This window comes from Myiozetetes cayanensis, unplaced genomic scaffold, assembly GCF_022539395.1.
Source record: "Myiozetetes cayanensis isolate MyiCay16 unplaced genomic scaffold, myiCay2020 scf21, whole genome shotgun sequence".
NCBI lineage: Eukaryota > Metazoa > Chordata > Aves > Passeriformes > Tyrannidae > Myiozetetes > Myiozetetes cayanensis.
Genome location: NW_026087423.1, coordinates 8,401,144 through 8,419,519, shown reverse-complemented (window position 1 = coordinate 8,419,519; position 18,376 = coordinate 8,401,144). Strand labels below are relative to the sequence as shown.

Here is an 18,376-nt window from a genome sequence, read left to right as displayed (position 1 = left end):
TTTCCCCTCTCCTTTGTGCTGCAATCTGCCCTGATTGCAGGGCACTGAGGTGCTCTTAACTTGTGACAGATTTGGTGGAGCATCATCCAGGCTCCTTTGCTCCACAAATGAGTGGAATGTGGATATTTTGGAGCAGCACAAGGAGGGCTGCTCTGTTGTCTGGCTCCATGCCTCCCTCTCCAGGCTTCCCCTGGGTCCAGGCTCTGGAAGCATGGCTGAGGTTGTCAAGGGGAAGGACTGCCTTGTTTTATTTTATCTTGGAATAACTGCGTGGGGGCTGGGAACCTAAATCCTTACCTGTTCTGTCACCCTTGCAGCCAAATTGTTACGCTAAAGTGATCACAGTGGAGTCCCAAAAGAAGATCGTCATCTACTCCAAGCAGCACATCAATGTAAATGAGGAAATCACCTACGACTACAAGTTTCCCATTGAGGATGTAAAAATCCCATGTCTCTGTGGCTCTGAGAACTGCAGGGGAACCCTGAACTGATCTCAAGGTTTCTCGTCACACTTGCACCTTCGGCCATGTCAAAACTGTGGTAACCAGGTGTGGTTGCACTTTGCCAAAAAAAGAGGAAAAATAAAAAAAAAACCAACAAACAAAGGAAAAAAAAAAAAGGAAGAAAAAAACTTCAAAGCATAAAAAAAAAACTTAAAAAAAAAAAAGAGAGGAAAAAGAGAAGAAGAAAACCAAGCAAGTTTCGCACTTCTGCCGGATCACGAGCGAAAGCAAAAAGCGCACACGCTTACGAGGACTGTTCACGTTTCAGGTGCTCTTTCCTTTTCAGATCCAACACGCACACAAAAAGGTGATAACCATTTTGTGGCATGGTCTATCCAAACACTAGCTTCTCTGTTCAGTCCCCACAGTAATGCTCCGTAATGGGATAATGGTACCTTTTTTTTTTTTTTTTTTTATTTGTTGTTATAAACCTTCATCTTTTCATAAATGCTGCTACCTTTTTCTCATCAGTTTTGTTGGTTGAAAAAGACATTCAACGTTTAAATGTGAAGCAGAGACTGAAAATGCCATATAGGGTTTGTTGGGAGCTTGATTGGCTGAAATTGCACAGATTTCTCAGAGTAAGCTGTAAATAAATGTAAGGTTGATGTTACAGAGCAAGCCAGAGGCTTGAGGGTGTGTGAATGAGTGAGTGAGTGTGCTTGGGGGGTGTGTGTGTGTAGATGTGTCCACAATGAGACTAGAGGTGAACTGTCCTGCCTTTTTGTTAGGGATGAGCCTGAACAAGTCCCCTCAGCCAGACCTCCCCAGGGCAGAGTCAGGTCAGCACAGACCTCAATTCAGGGCCCTGGGCTCGTCTCTCGTTTTCTATGCCATGCTGGTCCTGGGGGATCCAAACCTCTGCACCCCTGCGTGGGAAACACTTGGGTACTGCAACCACAGTGAGAGCTGCAGTCAGTTGTGTAGCTGTAGCACCGTGGCACAGCGTGTGGCCTTTGGGGATGCCCATTCCTTGGAGATGGGTTTGTCTTGCATGCAGAAGAGGCTGAGGCTGAGATTAAGTGGAGAAGTCAGCTGTAGAAATCCTGCCCTGCTTGTAAGCAAAGACTATGGCCCACGTTTGGAACAGGATTTTCTCCCTGAGGATGGGAAACAGGCTGGGGTGTGTGTGTGTCTCGTGTTCAGTTTTCTCCCTTTCATCTGCATTTCCCTGCCCTCTCCAGTGTTTTCCGTGGAGTATTTGCTCTGTCCTTGAATGTGGGAGATCCTCCTGTGATAGGAGCAAGCTGTGCTGTGCCGCTCTCCTCCCTCTGTTATTCAGTAACTTGGCCTGGGGGTGGTCCCATCCCTCCAGTAAGATCATGGTAAAAGTGTCCCTGAGAACAATCCTGTTCCTCCCCCCCTTCCCATCTACAGCATGGAAATGAATGCTTCTCCAAATTTGGAAGGCATGTCTTGACGTGGTTTCTCGGTATATTTTGTCCTTGTAGATGTGCTGAGGTGAAGGTTGCAGTTCTTCCAGGGGTTCCATTTCAAAACGGGGCAAAACACCAAAGAATAATAGTTCTTTGGATGTGATCTGGAAATGTTGTGTGACCGTTCAGGTATAGACAGGATCAGTTTTCCAACTTGCATTGAATTTCTCCTGCTTTAAAAGTAGAGATTAGTCGTACTAAACCCTTTTTAATTGGCTTATAAGGGGAAGTTGCAATGTCATAATGAAATGGGAAGATTATCTGCATAACTAAACATCTTCTCCCCACAGAACCAATTGCACAGCTGTTTTCTTGTAGCCTTTCAAACCTCCATGAGCAGAGGTTACAACCTTGCAAAAGAGGTTCCTGGAAGTTTTTTCAGCTGTTCCATGGAATTGCCAGGCCTGCACTGCTGAGTGGAGCTTGTAATGTAGGTTAGACCTCTGCATCTGAATTTCTTCTTCAGATTAAAGGCCTGAAAGAGCAGGAACACACAGACTGCTCCAAGCTGCCTTAATACCTCCTGTATTTCTGTCTGAGGGTGAGCAGATTGTTGCTGAGATTGGACAGTCCGTAGTCTCATCTCTGCTTTTGGTTTGGTTTGGTTTTGTTGTTTCTCCTACTTCTTTAGAAATCTCTCCAGCAATTGGGTATTGGTGACCCAGAACCTAAAATTGTGAGAAGCACAACTAGTTTCTGTCACTGACTGTTGGTTGTAACTGCAGTGATGGCATTTGGGAGTTAAACCAGCTGCTCGGTTTAGTTTAGTTTCTGGGGTTTTTAATAAGGTTCATCTTGTGTTGAAGCTCCAGTTGGCATCTCTATAGCTTGGCCTTTGACTTTCAAAGCTTTGGAAATGCACAGAAGTTTCCTTTGTCTCAGAACTGAAGGTCCTGTGTGTGGCATTTTGTCCCCTGGGCTTGGCCTCCTCCCTCTCTGGTCCATCCAACCAGTGCAGTAACGGTGGATTTGTGGGGGTGAGGACACCCCAAATGGCCCAGCCCCAAGAACCTGGTGGCAGTTCTGTGTTTCCCAGCATATCTGAGTGCTCTGGGTGGGATTAAGCCCCTGCAGTTTGCCTTAATCTTTGGTGAGGAAGGTGGGGAGGAAGGTCACAGTCACCTTCAGGACCTTCGCTGCGTTTTCAGGAGCACCAAAGGGATTTGGGTGCCAAAGTCCTTGAGCACCTAAATCACTTGGGTACTTCTGAAACTGCCTGTCATCCATCCCTTTTTAGGATCCTGGACAGATAATGTAAGTTTTTGTGAGAGCTGAGCTCCCAGTAGTTCCCCAGGCAGAAACAGAGCTGTCGGATCCATAGCACTTCTGAAAAATCATGTTGGTCTGGTCTCAAAGCCAAACCTGAGGCTTCTCTTTTCTTCCCTGTAAATCTTGGCTTGCAGAGTCCTACCTGGGATATTTGTCTCGGACTGGGAAGCTGCCCCAACCCCAGAACAGATCATTTTATAGTGAGGGCTGCAAGTTTGGTGCAGTGATTTCCATGAGCGCCATGGGTGCCTGTGGCTGCCCTGTCCCTGCGGGGTCTCCTTGGGTCAGGGGAGCCCTGCAGCCACAGGTGTGGTTTGGGAAGGCACCCCTGGAGATGTCCCTAATCCCTCCAGGTCCTTTGGCTTGTACTGAGATGAGAGGAGGGCAGGAGGTGTGTGGTGCACGCACAGCCTGGGTCACCCCCAGCGTTGTTTTCCTGCGCTCGGCACAGGCACCCCATGGAAACCCAGCCGAGGACTAAAGGGAAACCTCACCAGCACGTGCTGCTTTCAGAGAGCCTGGAGTGGTTTGGTTCACTGAAAGGCCCATCCCCAATTTACTGTCACTTAAATTGAAGACTAAGACAATGACGAGAGAGAGAGAGAGAGACATCGACTGTACTCCCTGCAAAATTCCACCTCGCCTGGAGAAATCACCCGGGAGAACAGTGCAAAATTTTGGAAAAAGAGCTTAAATTAAACCTTTAGTTTCCCAACATGAAGCTGGTGTGAGTTCAGGGTGCAGGTGCCTCCACGTTGGCATCCGTAGGAAGTGCTGCCCAGCACCTCGGTTGATCCGTGCAGGTCACACCCACCTGCAGTGCCAGGCTGGTCCCAGAGTTGGTCTCTGACTCTCAGGGGTCCAGGAGGGGAAGGGGCTCATCTTGCAGTTATTTATATTGTATAGAGCAGCTTATTTCTACAAGGAAAAGAAAAAAAAAACCCAACATTTTTAAACTCCAACAAATTATACAGTAGTTTCAGTTCCGGTTTTTGTGACCTTTTTCAGGGATCATTTCAGTGCATTTCTGTATAAAATAAAAATTTAAGGAAAAAAAAAGGATTTTGAAGTATAAAAAACACCTCGCATCCTCTGTACATAAGCAAACTCAAGAATCTTCTCTTCAAACACTGTTTCTTGTAGAAACATGTTGAAATTTTTTTGCTGATTTCTTTGTACTTCAAGAGCATGTAAATAGTTTATTAAAAGTGACTATTGTAATTTGGAGTTCTTTTTAAACAGATTCCAGCTCTAAATCATGTCGAGGTGGGGAGGAAGGAGGACTGAGTATAGCAAAGGAGCTGGTGGCATTTACAGCTTGTGTCAAGCTTTGTATAATGTAAATTCTGTATAAATATGAGGGTTTTTTGTCAAATAAATAGACGAAATTAGAAGCATTAAGAAACTGAAGTCAAAAAATTGCCAAGTCAAGGCTTCTTCTTTCCCCTGACCCCTCAGTCTGAAACCTAATGTGCAAAATCTATTTATTTCAAGCGAGGAAATGTGTACAGTCTAATAGACACCCTAAAATGTATTTAAGCAGGTTTGCAACTGGATTTTTTTCAGTTTAATGTTTGTTTTGTTTTTATGAGTTTCCTCCTTAATTGCCACTGTAGGATTTGTCCAAGTGAAAAGAAACACATCGAGACGGACACTCTAAAACAACGGGGCAGTTTTAAAAGTGGAAGAACACCCAGCTCCCAATCCTTGCAGTTTTCTGGTTGTTTTAATTCCCAGCATGGAAATCAAGGGCCTCCTTTAAAAGTAGGCAGGTCAAATGGTTTGCAATAAATGGAAAAAAAAAAACCCACAAAAAATTTTTTAAGTTTCTTTAAAAAAATCCACAACAACAAAACAACAACTCTGCTTTGAAAATTTAGGATTTCTGCTTTTTCTTTCGTTAAGCAAATTTAAGAATTTAGGGATGTTTTGTGCATATAGAATCTGTCACCAGTATGTATCTTGTTTTGAAGAAAGTGTTTTTGTTGTGGATGTGTCATGCTGTATATATTTGTTCATATTTTTGTGAATTGAATACTATGTACCATTGTATTATAGTAACTTTTATAAAGCAAACCATAAATATACTGACTTTTCTTACAGAAAAATCATGTTGTGCTTAATATATAGCCAGGGCAGCTTCTTGCTCTTAGACCTGTGTTGGGAACTGTCAGAGCTCAAGGAGGCAGATCCAGAACAAGAACTGTGAGAAGAACTGGTTTTCAGCAAAGTTTACTGAAAATACCAATTCTGGTGAGCAGGAAATGAACTTAAGCAACATTATACTGCATGGAAGAAATATGTGAGTGATTCAAGTGTATAAACTTAAAGAAAAACGTCCCAGTATTAAAAATCCTTACAACCCCTGAAGAGCTGAAGCACAGCCCCCCTGCCAGGAGTGCCAGACACATCTGACCTCAGGGCAGGTGAGGGGTCCCTGCTCCTCCAGCCTCTGCCTTGGATTTCTCTGAGTTCATATCCCTCCTTATTATTTATTTATTTATTTAACTTTATGAAGGCAAAAGCCCTTAACCATGAGCAAGGTGTTGGTGATGCTGTAAGGCTCTTGGGGCCAGGGGTTTCTTTCTTTTTAAATCAGTTTATTCAATTTGCAAGGAGTTGGACTTCGATGATCCCTGTGGGTCCCTTCCCGCTCGGGACATTCCATGATTCTGGAAATCTGAACTGAATTCTGCTCCCTGGGGTCTGTGGGAGGGGGGAGCCGGGGCAGCTGCTGAGCTTGGGCACAGGAGGTCACAGTGACCTCTCTGAGCTTTACAAAAACAGGTGCCTGGAGCAGACAAATGGAATGGCTGGTGGGGGAGGAGATGGAGGAGATAGGACAGAGCCTGGGCTGTAGGTGATTTCCCAGCTCAGCTCTTGGACTCCGTAGGTGGCCGGTGCTGGAGGGGCAGGAGGCAGCAGGGCTCAGCCTGGAAGGGCATGGATTGGGATGGTGGAAGGATTCACATCCGAGGAGCCCGTTCTGAGCTGAGGGCTCGGGGTTTGAGCAGCTTCCCTGCTGGGAAACGGGGAGCAGCAGAGCTTTGGAGGGAGGATGTCCAACAGTGGGCAGACCTGTGGGCCCTGGAGACCCTGGGATGTTCAGCAGCTCTGGGCTGAGGATTGTGAATCCTTGGGGAGCACTCGACCTGCAGCCCCAGCTAAGGGGTTAAGGGGCTCCAGCCCCTCACGTGGACTCCCCAGGGGCTGTGCCAGAAAAGGGGTTTATTGTGTCAGTGAGGGAAGTCCCATGCGAAGGACAGCGATGACACCAGAGTGATGCCCACAGGGCACTTTGCATGTGCAGCCATGATCTGAGCCAAGCAATTGCTGCCAATGCCAGCAATCACTGCTTGAAACGTGGGAGAAACCCCAACCCTTCATTAATTTGGGAATTTGCAGGTATTAGAGCAAGTCTGTTGCCTTGGGAAGGCTGAAATATGTAAATTAAGATTAATTCTCATTCCACAGTGTTGTAGCTACCCTAAAACTGTTTATTCTCCAAATTCAAGATTGAATCTAAAAGCAATTAAAACAAAATGTTACAAAAGGAGATGCAGAGAAAGGCAGACACCTCTGTGCTTTCCCAGCTTCCCGCGTAGCTAAAATTAAAACTTTGGATAGCCTAAATTTGAGCCCTCCCAGTTGTTTCTCCTGTCTCCCTCCATAGCTGAGTGTCTTTGGCACATGCCTTAAATCTGCCCTTTGTTAAGAATTTGATGGTTTGGATCAGATTAAGCTGCTTTTTCAGAGCGTGTTTACTATTTCCCACGCCCTGTCTCCCAGGAAGTCACCGGAGGGCAGCGCCAGGGCTGGGTCGGGGTTGGCGTTGAGTCCTTTTTCATGTCCAACTTGGCAGTGGCTTCCCTGGGTTTGTGACACTTCAGTCTGGGCTGTTTCCCAAACCATGAGCTGTTTCCCAGTTTGCCTGGGAATCAGCTCGTTGGGGACGAGGGCAGCGCTGCTCGACACCCTCTACATGCGCTTGGTCTCCCCGTTGGGCTCCAGGATGGTCAGGTTTCCTCTGGCATCTTGATCCATTTCTATTGCTTCAAACAGAGACTTGAAGTTCCCGGCGCCGAAGCCCTGTGGAGATGACAGTGTTCCAGACCAGGGGGGTGGGAACTGGCTGGGAAAGAGCAGCACTGAGAGCTGGCTGGGAATGGGGCTTGATGGCCCTGAGGGCTCCCGGCCGGGATCATCGTGAGATCCTCACACCCACCTGGTGGTTGTGCCTCTGGATCACCTCCAGAAACACCGTGGGTCTGTCTTGAACTGGTTTGGTGAAGATCTGGAGCAAGTAGCCTTTCTCATCAAAATCCACCAGGATTTTCAGTTCCTGCAGAAAAGGAACAGGACAACAGCTCAAGGACCCACAGGGGAGCAAGGGGGTGTGTCTGCATCACTCGTGTCCCTGCAAAACACACTGAGGATCCAGTCCAGCCCTGAGCAGACCTTTTCGCTCCCAGGCTGCTCTGACTCACCTCCAGCTTGTCAATGTTCTCCTTCACTTTGATTTTGGCAGTTTTGAGCCTCTCCCGCAGCACCTGGTAGTAGCTGGAGGGCACGTCCATGAACTGCATGCCCCGCTGCTTCAGGTTGGTGATCTGCAAGGCACAGGAGACCCGGCGTGGGTCACTTTGGGAGTGGTCTGTGCCTGGAGGATGGTCTGGGACAGGCAGTGTTTGGAGCCAGATGCTTTCCCATGATTTTAGTCAACCTCATCATCTCACTTCAGGCACCGGGAATGTGAGGGCCCGAGCTGCCCTCTCCAGGCAATGCAGGGAGCTGACCAGCAAGCAAAGGTGCTTCATCCCACCTGACCCCCCGTACCTCTGGGGGCCCTTTGGTCTGGAGAGGGGCCCAGACCCAGCTCAGCAGCAGCAGAGCTCAACCCAGATGTGCCCCTGCCCCAGCTGAGGGTGGGTGTTGAGCTCTGGGGGCTCAGCCCATCAGCCCTGGCTGCCTGAGCTCCCACAGGCCCCCCACCCCAGGGATGGAGATGCCAGTGGGGGCCCTGCAGACCCTGACTGCTTTAAGCTGGAGGGATGGGTGTCTGCCAGCAGCTTACAGCTGCACTCAGGTCCCTTTGCAGGGACTCACTGGGCAGTTAATCCTGGTTGTAAAACAACCACGGCACAGAGCCCGTTTGCTCTGCCCTTGTCCTCACACCCTGCTGGGGTCACAGTCCACCCCTGCCCTGTGACAGGGCTGTGCCCAGAGGTGCTGGGGCAGGACAGGCTGGGGCAGGGGGTTCCTGGGGGCACTCACCGCCGAGATGATGTCGGAGGTGTTCAGGGCGATGTGCTGCACTCCGGCCCCTCCATAGTAGTCGATGTATTCCTACAGGGAAAGGATTTTAATGACATTTTAATGACAGAGCAGCTGCAACTGCAAAGGGATGGGTGTGGGCTCGAAAACACGAAGGCAAAATCAGCTCAGGGGGACCATGAAATGACAGCAAGACGCTGCTGATGAGATCAGGGGTAAACTGGCTCTGCCCAGTGGCTCCCCCAGGGTTGGGCAGAGCCAGGATTGCTTTCCAGCAACCACCTTAGCACGGCAGATCTGCTCCAAATCACTGACCCTTGGTCTCTTTTCCTTCACCAAAGCCCTGCTGGAGGTGGAAGCATCCAGATGGATCAACCACCAGCATCTGCTCACCTGAATCTGGGATTTCTTCTTGCCAGGCGCCGGCTCGTTGATGGGCATCTTGATGGTCTCCTCGTAGTTGGTGACCACGATGGAGCGCAGGGCACTGAACTCGGTGTGCAGCTGCTTGTCATCCACTGACCAGAAGCGGTGGAAGAGCAGGTTCTTCTGGTACCTGCCCAGGCCACAAAGGGCACAATCAACCCCTCGCCCCATCCCTGCACTAACGAAGCTCTCTCTGGCTTAATTAGCCTCAGCCACCCCCTGGAAGTGGTGAGAGCAGCAGAGCGGTGCTGTCGTTCCATCTCACCTCCCACCAGCCCTCCCCACTCTTACCAGTCCGCCACTGGGACCATCTGGAGGTCAGGCTGGTTCCCCACAACGTGGTCAACAAAGCTGAGCTTGCCACTCGGTCTGTGGGGGGAACCCGGGGGGGTCTCAGCCCAGCTCAGGGGCACCCCACAGCATGAGGGGCTCCAGGGCAAGGCAGTGGGGACCTGTCCAGCTCCTCAGTGGGATATCCATCCCACCAGCACACGGTGGCAAAGAGCCAGGCAGGACCCTCTAGAAAGTACTCACAGCTTGGCCAGCAGGGGGTCCTTGAAGAGGGGCGGGTGATACCCAGGTAGGAACAGGCCCTTGTAGTCGAGCTTTTCTATCAAGGTGTGGGTGGTGTCACCGTACTGCAAGGGGGGAAAGTGGTTGTGTGGTGGCCTTGTTTATTTTGGGACCTCTCAGGTCCAGCCTGCTCCGTGGGCCCCACTCTCCCCTGCCACTTACCGTCTGGATCACTGCGAACTTCACCTTCCCAAATTTGTCCTGCTCCACCCAGGGCTCCTTCACCACCACGGCTCCACGCTCCTTGGCTTTCTGGACAGAAGGAGAGAGACCCACTCCTGCCACAGCTCCCCTGGGCTGGGGGGAGACATCCCCAGGCTCTTCCCTGCCTCCCCTCACCATTTCAGGGAGGGAGTGGAGGGGCTGCCTACCTGCACGATGAAGTCACAGTCCTCCACTTCAAAGGCGACGTCCTTCACCCCATCACCGTGTTTCACCAGGTGCTCTCCCATCTCTGCCCGGAGCAAGAGCAGCTGCAGGTGAGCAGGGCTGCTTTGCTTCCCCCTTGTCCACTTCCCACTCCATCCCCCCCCTCAGGACACCTACCCTCATTCCCTGGGTTGAGAGCGGAGGAGAGAACAAAGATGATCTAGCAAGGAAGAGGAGGAGAGGTGAGGATGGAGCTGCAGTGGTGGGGCTGCAGCCCCAGCCTGGGGCTGAGATACAACAAGTGATGGGTTTCATGGTGCAAACAGGGTTCAGCAGCACCCACGTGCCCAACGCCACCTCATCTTCCCCTGTCCTGGCAGTGGCACCTCTGCCAGGTGTACCAGCACCCTTACCTTGTCTTGCTTGATGACATGTGACACCACCTCCCTGCTGCCGGTCTCCAGCCCCCGGTATGCCAGCTCCTCGAACCCCAGCTTGTTGCAGTAGTAGGATGCAGCCTGTGGGCAGGTGGGAGCCACCTCAGGTGAAGCTGTGGCACTGGTGGTCCCCAGGTTCCCACAGGGCACCCCCTGCTTCCTACAGGGCTCCTCATGGCTAGGGCAGTGCCAACAGCCCATGGGGAACAGCAACTGCAGCGTGTGCAGGTCACACATGTGCAGGTCACACATGTGCACGTGTGTGTGTGTGTCTGTGTGTGCAGGACCAGCCCAGCTTCTCTGCGTCCCTCCAGCAGCCCAAGGGGAACAAGCTAAGCAAGAAAGGGCCCACACTGAGGAAATACCCCAAATTCAGGGGGAAGCACTGCCTCCAGAGCCTCTTGTACCCAAGGCCTGACCCAACCAAGAGCCACCACCAAGCGGGAAACATTTCTACCCATCTCCCGTTGTGCAAGGTTGGATGAAACGCAGTTCAGGTTTGAAGCAGAGGGATTTTTAACTCGCCACAAGGCCGAACAGCTCTGTGGGCTCTGGAACCCACAGCCCGTGCCTGGCCACGTGTGCCGGTTTGCACATCCCAGGTCCTGCCCCGCACACCCCCGGCAGCCGCCCCTCGCCTTGCGCAAGGGCCACCAAGGCCACGGGCCCCGGGCACAGGCGCCGAGCCAGGGACTGGCCCGGGACAGCGGCACATCCCGGCCCGAGGGGCTGCTGGGACGATCCGCCCCCCCGACAGCCAATACCGGAGCGCCCGCCCCGTCCCGGACGGGCAGGTGCCCCCCGCCACACGTGCCCGGCAGCCACCGCCTCTCACCTGCTTGGCATTGCCGACCCAGAAGGTGATGGAGTGGAAGTGGATGAAGCGGCCTCGTGCGTGCTAAAAGGAAGGGGAAACAGGGCTGAGAGCTGCTGCTGCTGCTGCTGCTGCTGCTGCTGCTGCTGCTGCTGCTGCTGCCGCCTTTCCCACAGCACTGCCTGGCTCCAGAGCAGGGAGAAGCGGCAGCTGAGACCCTACAAATGTGTCTCCTGCAAATGCCTCTGAATCAACTGGGTGGAACAACCCTCAAACAGCCCTTTGCCCGAGTGCTTTACAGTCAAGTCCCACAGGATCCTGCACTGCAGGTTAGAAGGTACAAAGCCCCAGCTCACCTGGAACTACAGCCATGGTCCCGGTTCTCCCAGTGTTCCCCACAAGTGGCCATCCCAGTGGGCTGCTCACCCATGAACCCCTCTGTGTCAAAGATTAATTCTGCCCCAAAAGCTCTTAAACAACCACCAGTGCCAGGACAGATCCCCCTTTGCTCTGCTCACCACCACCCAGCCATGATGGTCACCAGTGGTTGGAAGCCCTTTAGAGGGGAAAAGGCAAGGAAAAGGCCAATGCATTTGGAAATAAACGTTGCATGAAATGAGGATTCTGCTTAAGCTTTGATTTGACTGCGAAATACCCATCATCTCCCATTTGTCACTCTTCTCCCAAACAAGAAGGAAACAAAAAAGCTTCAATTATTAATACTAATTTACAACGAGGAGCTTGTGAGGCCCAGCCAGAGCAGTTTTACTTCTGATTTTACCAGGTAATCAAAGAGTAATGAATGGGTATAATCTGCTCTAACATGCCAGGCAGTGGGGCAGGACAGGGGCACGACTCGACTCGGCTCTTACCTTTTCTCCCTTGTCTGTGTAAGACGTCTGAAAGAGAATCAGAAAAGAGAGACGTTAACAGGTCATGTACTGCAGCCCCCGGGGAGCTGAATCCAAAGGTCAGGGATGAGGAGCAGCTCTGCTTCCAGCACAGTCACTGAAAAGTCCCAGTTCAAGCAGAGATTAAAGCTCACGAGACGTCCCACACCACAGAGCCCTGAGTGTTTAATTGAATTCCCATCTGCTGCCCCCTCACCATTTTTGTGACCTGGCGATGTGACAGCAGCAGAGAGAGCCCGAGTCCAGGAGGGCATTTAATATACTGGGGGAACGGGGAGGCTCCTCCTCGGCTCCACCTTCTCCCACCACCAACCCAGGCATGTGTTTGGTTTGGGCTGGGAACTGCCAGCACCGGCCGGGGGGTGGTGGGTGACACACGAGGGCCATGTCACTGGGTCCTGTGTGACTCTGGCTGTGGCACAGCTGGTTAAACGTGCAGGGTGTGAGTGTGTAGGGGTGTGGGTGTTCAGGGTGTGAGTGTGCAGGGTGTGGGTGTTCAGAGTGTGGGTGTGCAGAGTGTGGGTGTGCAGCACGTGAGGCTCTGCTGACCCCCCAGCCAAACCTGCTGCCCCCATGGGTGCTGGGCTGTGGTGGGTGATGCAACCACAGCAGCACATCCCCCTGCCCCCCCGCTGCCCCTGGGAACATTCACCCCATCGTGGGGACATGTCATCCTGGCCAGCGTTGAGCCAGGACAGCCTGCAGAGCCCAGCTGTGTGTGTGGTGCCACTTGCATCTCCGGTGAGCCCAGCACTGTCAGGGGCACCAAAACGTGGGAGCAGCAGGAGGAGGAGACACGAGGTGGCCCTGCTGGGGCAGACACCAGTGTACTAACACCCCACAGCTGGAAGTGGTGGCAAGTCAGGCCACCAGCAGGGCTAGAGAGGATGAGCATGGGGGAGTTGGGTGGGTGCCAGTGGTGTGGAGGACAGGTGGAGGGGTTTAGTGGTGGGGCTGTCCCCTGCTGCCACGCTCCCTGGGGGACATGGATGCCATGTCCCACCCCAGCACGTGTGCACCGGCTGGAGAAGGGCCAGCAGCAGGAACAGGGTCACAACAGGGCACCACCACAGCTCTGCCACTTCATGTCACCACCACCAGAGCTGTGTAACTCAGTGGCAGTGACACTGCTGTGCCACCAGATGGACACCATCACAGCTGTGCCACTCCGTGTTATTGCCACTGCTGTGTCACCCGTGGCACTGCCACAGCCGTGTAACCCTACGGCAGTGACGCTGCTGTGTCACCACCACCGCTGCGCCACCCCCTGGCACAATCAGAGCTGTGTGACGCAACGAGAGTGACACCGCTGTGCTGCCCAACGCCACCACCAGAGCTGCGTAATCCAAGCGACACTGATACCACTGTGCCATTGTGCCACCACCACTGCTGTGCCACCACGTGCCACCATCAGAGCTGTGTAGCCCTGTGGCAGTGACACTGCCGTGTCCCGCCGTGTCGCCACCCTCGCTGTGCGACCCCGTGACGGTGACACCGCTGTCCCCCCCCCCCCGCGGGTGCCACGCCCACCCCGTACCTATTGCCCCGCCCCCAGCGCTCAGGCCCCGCCCCCAGCGCTCAGGCCCCGCCCCGCGGCCCGTCCCGGCCGCCATCGCTGCGGGTCCCGCCCGCCCCGCCCGTCCCGGCCATGGCGGAGCCCGGCGGGGGCCGCCCGGTCACCGTCAGCGATGTGCAGCAGCTGGTGCGCAGGAAGGACGAGATCGAGGCGCAGATCAAGGCCTGCTACGAGCTGCTGGAGGGGGTCGGTGCCGGGGGCGCAGCGGGACGGGGTGGGGGGGCGAGGGGCCGGGCAGCGCTCCCGGCCCCATCCCGGTCCCATCCCGGCCCCGTCCCAACCTTGTCTTCCCTCGCAGCAAAAGGGCGTCGGGATGCACGAGCCGCTGGTGGACGCCGAGGGCTTCCCCCGCAGCGACATCGACCTGTACCAAGTGCGCACCGCGCGGCACAACATCATCTGTGAGCGGGGTGTGCGGGAGCCCGGGGGGTGTGCGGGAGCCCGGGGGGTGTGCGGGAGCCCGGGGGGTGTGCGGGAACCCGGGGGGTGTGCGGGAGCCCGGGGGGTGTGCGGGAACCCTGTGTGTGTGTGCGGGAACCCGGGAGGGCCCCAGCCTCTGTGCCGGCCCCTGCGCTGGGTAAACACCCTGGAACGGCGGCTACACCCTTTAATTTTCTCAAACCCCTCCATCTCCAGCCTGCTCCTCGTAATTCCTCAGAATTACCTGCGCTGAGCCTCTTTCCCAGGGGTTCTGCTCAGTGCCCGGAGCTGCCGGATCAGGCTGAGTCAGTAGAACGCTTTTGTCCACATGTTGCTGCGGCAGCAGCGTGGAAATTCTGCCTCTGCTGTGGAGCCCTTTGGGATCTGTGCAGTACAGCAAAGCTTCTCTGGGGTGTTTGTAGGATAAACTTTGAGTGAGAAACAGCCTGGCATTTGTTTCATCCCTGTGCCCTGTCCTTGGGGAGGGATTTTGTTCTTCACATGTAAAAGTAGGTGACATGATAGAAAGACAACTTCAGCTTTCACTGTGTTCTCAGGGATGGTGGCACTCCTGGCCCTGCTGCCCTCGCCTGTTTACCAAAATTTGTAGAGTGGTTTTCTCAGCGCCTCATTTTGGCTGATAAACATCTGCTGGGCTGGCAGGAGGCCCCAGCAGATAGACCAGGACCAGCAGAGGTTCTTGCTGAGCTCAGAGAGACACCCAGAACGTGGCTCTGCAGAGGGACTGAGAGGCCATGGGTGGAACCCACTCCTGCTCCCCCGTGTGCTCACAGTGTCTGTCACCCACAGGTCTGCAGAACGATCACAAGGCCTTGATGAAGCAGGTGGAGGAGGCTCTGCACCAGCTGCACGCCCGGGAGAAGGAGAAGCAAGCCAGGGATGAGGCAGAGGCCTTGGCAGAGGCCATGAGCCAGAACCAGAGCCTGCCACAGCCCTTTGCCAAAGTGAACGCCGTGACCCCGGGATCCCCTGCCAGTGTCTCGGTAGGTTGGGGACAACTCCTGGGGAAGGCTTTGTCTGGAGCCAGAGAGAAAATGTAGCTGATGGCTTGGCCTGTCTCTTGTTAGTAAGTGGGGATAAGCTGCAGGGTTGATTAGGATGTCCCCACTTTGTTTGGTCACACAGGGGTGTCCTGTGAATAGACTAGTTGCTGTACAGGAATGAGGGAAGTGCTCTCTCAGCTATATCGTGGCATCACACAGCTCATCCCATGCCTGCCTCACTGACCATTCTAGCCTCGGTGTTTCTCTTCCCATAAAACAGGACAGAGGAATGAGTACTCCCCTCCTCCTATGGACATGGGGAGGGGGTGATGTAATTCAGCTGCCCGAGTGGTGAGAAGTGTTGTAACAGATCTCTGTGCTGGGTGAAGGGGGTGCTCCTGTGTTACTCCCTGTGTTATTTATTACCTCTCTTTGGAGAATGCAGATGCTCATCTCTCTTCTTTCTCTGTCCAGGGACTTCAGGTTGATGACGAGATCGTGGAGTTTGGTTCTGTCAACGCAAACAACTTCCAGAACCTGCAGAACATTGCCACAGTGGTGCAGCACAGCGAGGGGGTAAGCTCATTTCTGCCATGACTGCATTCTCTGCCTGGCTCTTTTAGCCACAGCTTTTTCTGTGGAACTTGGATCTCTGGAATCATCATTTCCACATCAGAAACAGTGTCAGATTCAGTCTGTGCTGTTGTAGCCTTGTTCTCTCGCAGCACTGAGCTCATTGCTGATGGATGGGAGAGCAGAGAGGTGTGTGCTCCTGGCTGTGAGCATCATGTTGTCCCTGCAGCAGCAGCCAGCAACTGCTGTACCACCCCTGTGGACTGGCCAAAGAATCTGCCACAGCCTCAAGTGCTTTACAGTGGAAGTGAGAAATTTCCTGGAGATGTCTCCACACAGAGCACTCTCTTCTTCCAGTTACAGCCACAGGAGTGGGAATGGGTGCTGCTGCAGAACAGCTCCCTGGGCTTAACATTCTGGCGCTTCAGGAAGAGAAGGAAGAAGAGAGTTGACTTGCTGATGGAAAATTGAAATATTTCTTTTAATTTTTGGTTTTTCCCTCCCTTTCAGAGACCCCTGAGCGTGACTGTGCTCCGCGGTGGCAGGAGGGTGCACGTGGGGCTGACTCCAAAGCGCTGGGCTGGGAAGGGCCTGCTGGGGTGAGCTGATGTTTCACTTCCTAGAGGGGATGAGGCTTTCAGCAGCTCAGAACACGTTTCCTGAGCAGGGTCAGCTCTGGGCTCTACCCTCAGTGTGATGCTGTGCCCCATGACAAACTGGGAGCTGGAGGCTTTGCACAGGAGTGCAGGGAGTCGAGTTCCATGGGAGGGAGGTCTCAGGAGCTGGTTTGTCTGGTAGAGGAAACCAATGGAGGAGGGTTATGGAGGGTCTGATTCATCCCATGTCAGATCTCCTGTTTGAGAACTGAGATTTTCATGTTTCCTTCTACTCTTTTCTTTTTCAGCTGCAATATCATTCCCCTGCAAAGATGACCATTGCTTGGAAAACAATAAAGCTGAAGCTTGTGCCTGCTTTCTGGACTCTGATCTGGTTTGAGAACTTCCCCACGTGTTGTTGCTGTGACCTCTGGTCCCAGAGCCTGAAGGGGTTCTGGCAGAGCAGGGCCTGCCTGCAATTCAGAATTGCACTGGCTGTCAGTGTAGAGTTGCAAGATGTGGCTTCTCAACTCTTCTACCTTGTAGCACTTTGGGATAAGGCTCTAGAGGGACCCAAACTTCTCTTGATACGGGCTCTGAAGAGCTTGAAATGCTCTTATGTGGTGATAATGGAACACTCCCTTTTCCCCCCGGAAAAATTCCTCACTGAATGTCTTGTAATATTTGATAAAAACTTCTGGAGCACTTTTCGATGCCTCTCATAGTAGATGACAGGTAAGGAATACTTGATACTTTACCTTCCCCACATTACCACAATTTTTTAAAGTCACTGAACATACTGAAAAGATTTTTGGAATGCCCAATTATTTTAAGTCAGTGAGATAAGGAATAGGGGTTATAATTCTACTTTTATTTACTTTTAGTAGTTCATGTAGTTAGGATAAAAGTGCTCCTCATCTGGTTTCTCTCTTTTTTTTTTGTAAATTTTTTGTATTTATTTGTGGGAGTTGGCTTTGGGGTGTTGTCCTGGTTCCAGCCAGGACAGGGATTACCTTTTTATGCTTCCCATTCTCCTCTTCTTCCATGGGGACAGGGGCAGTGAGTGGTGCTTGGCCCTGGGGTGTTATCAGTGGAAATGCTAAATTGGGGAATACCATTCCTAACCCAAGGCAGGTTTGAGGGGATTTCGGGGATGACGGGTTTGTTTTTAAGCTTGTTTCCAGTGGAACTTCAAAATACTCTCCCAAAACAATAAAAGTGAGTGTTGCCTCTCTCTGTTCTCGTAGAAGTTATTATTTAGGGCAGAGTTGGGTGGGTTAAATGCAAACCTGCACAGACACAGAATAACAACTGACCTTGCAGAGCCCAGGTAAGGTGCAAGTCCTGCAATAGTGCTTCATGAACAACTTGGGGCATGAGTAACATATCACAGGTAAGGAGCAATTTTGTAATGATTAACAAAGAAAGAGACCCCAAAAGCCGACTATTAGAGGTGAGAATAAAAGCTCCGTCTCTGAACAAGGCTGATGCACTGAGCACGCTGCCTCCTGGCACATGGCAGAGATGGGGAGTGGTGGTGGTGCATCCTCCTCTCCCCCACCCAGGGAGGGGTAAGGACCAAAATCTGCTTTGGTAGGGACCAAATCCTTCTCCTGAAGCTGCAGAACTCCCTGATCGTGCCAGAGAGGAGGGGTTGGAACAGCCTCTCCAGGTCGGGGAGATAGTGGGAGCTGATAACAAAAGTCCTTCCTGCTCTCAGCAGGGTGCCAGGCTCTTGCTGGGCAGAAGGAAAAACATTAAGTTTAGAAATTGTTGTTATTTGAGCTTAACAGCAAGGCTGGGAGTGCTTGGAGCTGATTATCTGCGGAGGTGAGGCCAGAGCTTGGAGGGATCCCTGGGATCGGGGTACCCCGTGCAAGTGCCATCCTGGCAGAGAGCTGGGGATGGTGAGGGGACCTGGCAGGGGATGGGGAATAATTTTTCTCGCTTTGACTCCGAATTTCCTGCTCAGGGGAGCCGCGGGAGCACAGCTGCCTACAACTCCCTGGGGGTTATTGGGTGAAGATCCCTCATTGCTGGGGCGGGGCGGGGCGAGGGTTTGGTCTCAAAAGGCTCTGGCGATGCCAAGAGGGGCTTTAGGCTCGGACAGAGCGAAGGTCTCGGTGTGTCCCCCCTCCAGGTGTGTGTGTGGGGGGGGTTCAGTGCCGGCTCTCCCTGCAGCCGGGAGGGGGGTG

The 18,376-nt window shown here is 52.7% G+C and overlaps 3 protein-coding genes across 3 annotated transcripts in view; 2 read left to right on the top strand and 1 right to left on the bottom strand.

Moving 5' to 3' along the window:
• Window positions 1-5,740, top strand: part of SETD1B (SET domain containing 1B, histone lysine methyltransferase) — a 49,904-nt gene extending 44,164 nt beyond the window's left edge. Inside the window, exon 18 of the mRNA XM_050318153.1 lies at window positions 318-5,740. Within this exon, the coding sequence (XP_050174110.1) occupies window positions 318-491 (174 nt within the window). The 3' untranslated portion in view covers window positions 492-5,740. The remainder of the gene's footprint in view (window positions 1-317) is intronic.
• A 944-nt stretch (window positions 5,741-6,684) lies between these two features.
• Window positions 6,685-12,275, bottom strand: HPD (4-hydroxyphenylpyruvate dioxygenase). The gene is made up of 14 exons (XM_050318160.1): window positions 12,209-12,275; window positions 11,974-12,000; window positions 11,123-11,185; window positions 10,264-10,368; window positions 10,028-10,070; window positions 9,853-9,935; window positions 9,644-9,733; window positions 9,443-9,546; window positions 9,200-9,277; window positions 8,876-9,038; window positions 8,483-8,554; window positions 7,696-7,818; window positions 7,434-7,550; window positions 6,685-7,297 (listed from the first exon to the last, which is right to left on the bottom strand). The coding sequence occupies exons 1-14, from the start codon at window positions 12,209-12,211 to the stop codon at window positions 7,187-7,189; spliced, it is 1,182 nt and encodes a 393-aa protein (XP_050174117.1). The 5' UTR covers window positions 12,212-12,275; the 3' UTR covers window positions 6,685-7,186.
• A 1,338-nt stretch (window positions 12,276-13,613) lies between these two features.
• Window positions 13,614-17,415, top strand: PSMD9 (proteasome 26S subunit, non-ATPase 9). Its single transcript, XM_050318175.1, has 6 exons — window positions 13,614-13,774; window positions 13,887-13,989; window positions 14,819-15,012; window positions 15,487-15,588; window positions 16,096-16,184; window positions 16,490-17,415. The coding sequence occupies exons 1-6, from the start codon at window positions 13,661-13,663 to the stop codon at window positions 16,515-16,517; spliced, it is 630 nt and encodes a 209-aa protein (XP_050174132.1). The 5' UTR covers window positions 13,614-13,660; the 3' UTR covers window positions 16,518-17,415.
• Window positions 17,416-18,376: the final 961 nt, after the last annotated feature.

Bases quoted from the DNA above. Each gene is read 5' to 3' on its own strand.
- HPD (XM_050318160.1), bottom strand. The intron at 10,369-11,122 runs GTGAGAGGCGGT...ACCTGCCCACAG, and splicing joins GGGTCGGCAATGCCAAGCAG to GCTGCATCCTACTACTGCAA. The intron at 9,278-9,442 runs GTGAGTACTTTC...TTCCCCCCACAG, and splicing joins GACCCCCTGCTGGCCAAGCT to ACCGAGTGGCAAGCTCAGCT.
- PSMD9 (XM_050318175.1), top strand. From the start codon at position 13,661: ATGGCGGAGCCCGGCGGGGGCCGCCCGGTCACCGTCAGCGATGTGCAG. The intron at 13,775-13,886 runs GTCGGTGCCGGG...CTTCCCTCGCAG, and splicing joins GCTACGAGCTGCTGGAGGGG to CAAAAGGGCGTCGGGATGCA. The intron at 15,013-15,486 runs GTAGGTTGGGGA...TTCTCTGTCCAG, and splicing joins GATCCCCTGCCAGTGTCTCG to GGACTTCAGGTTGATGACGA.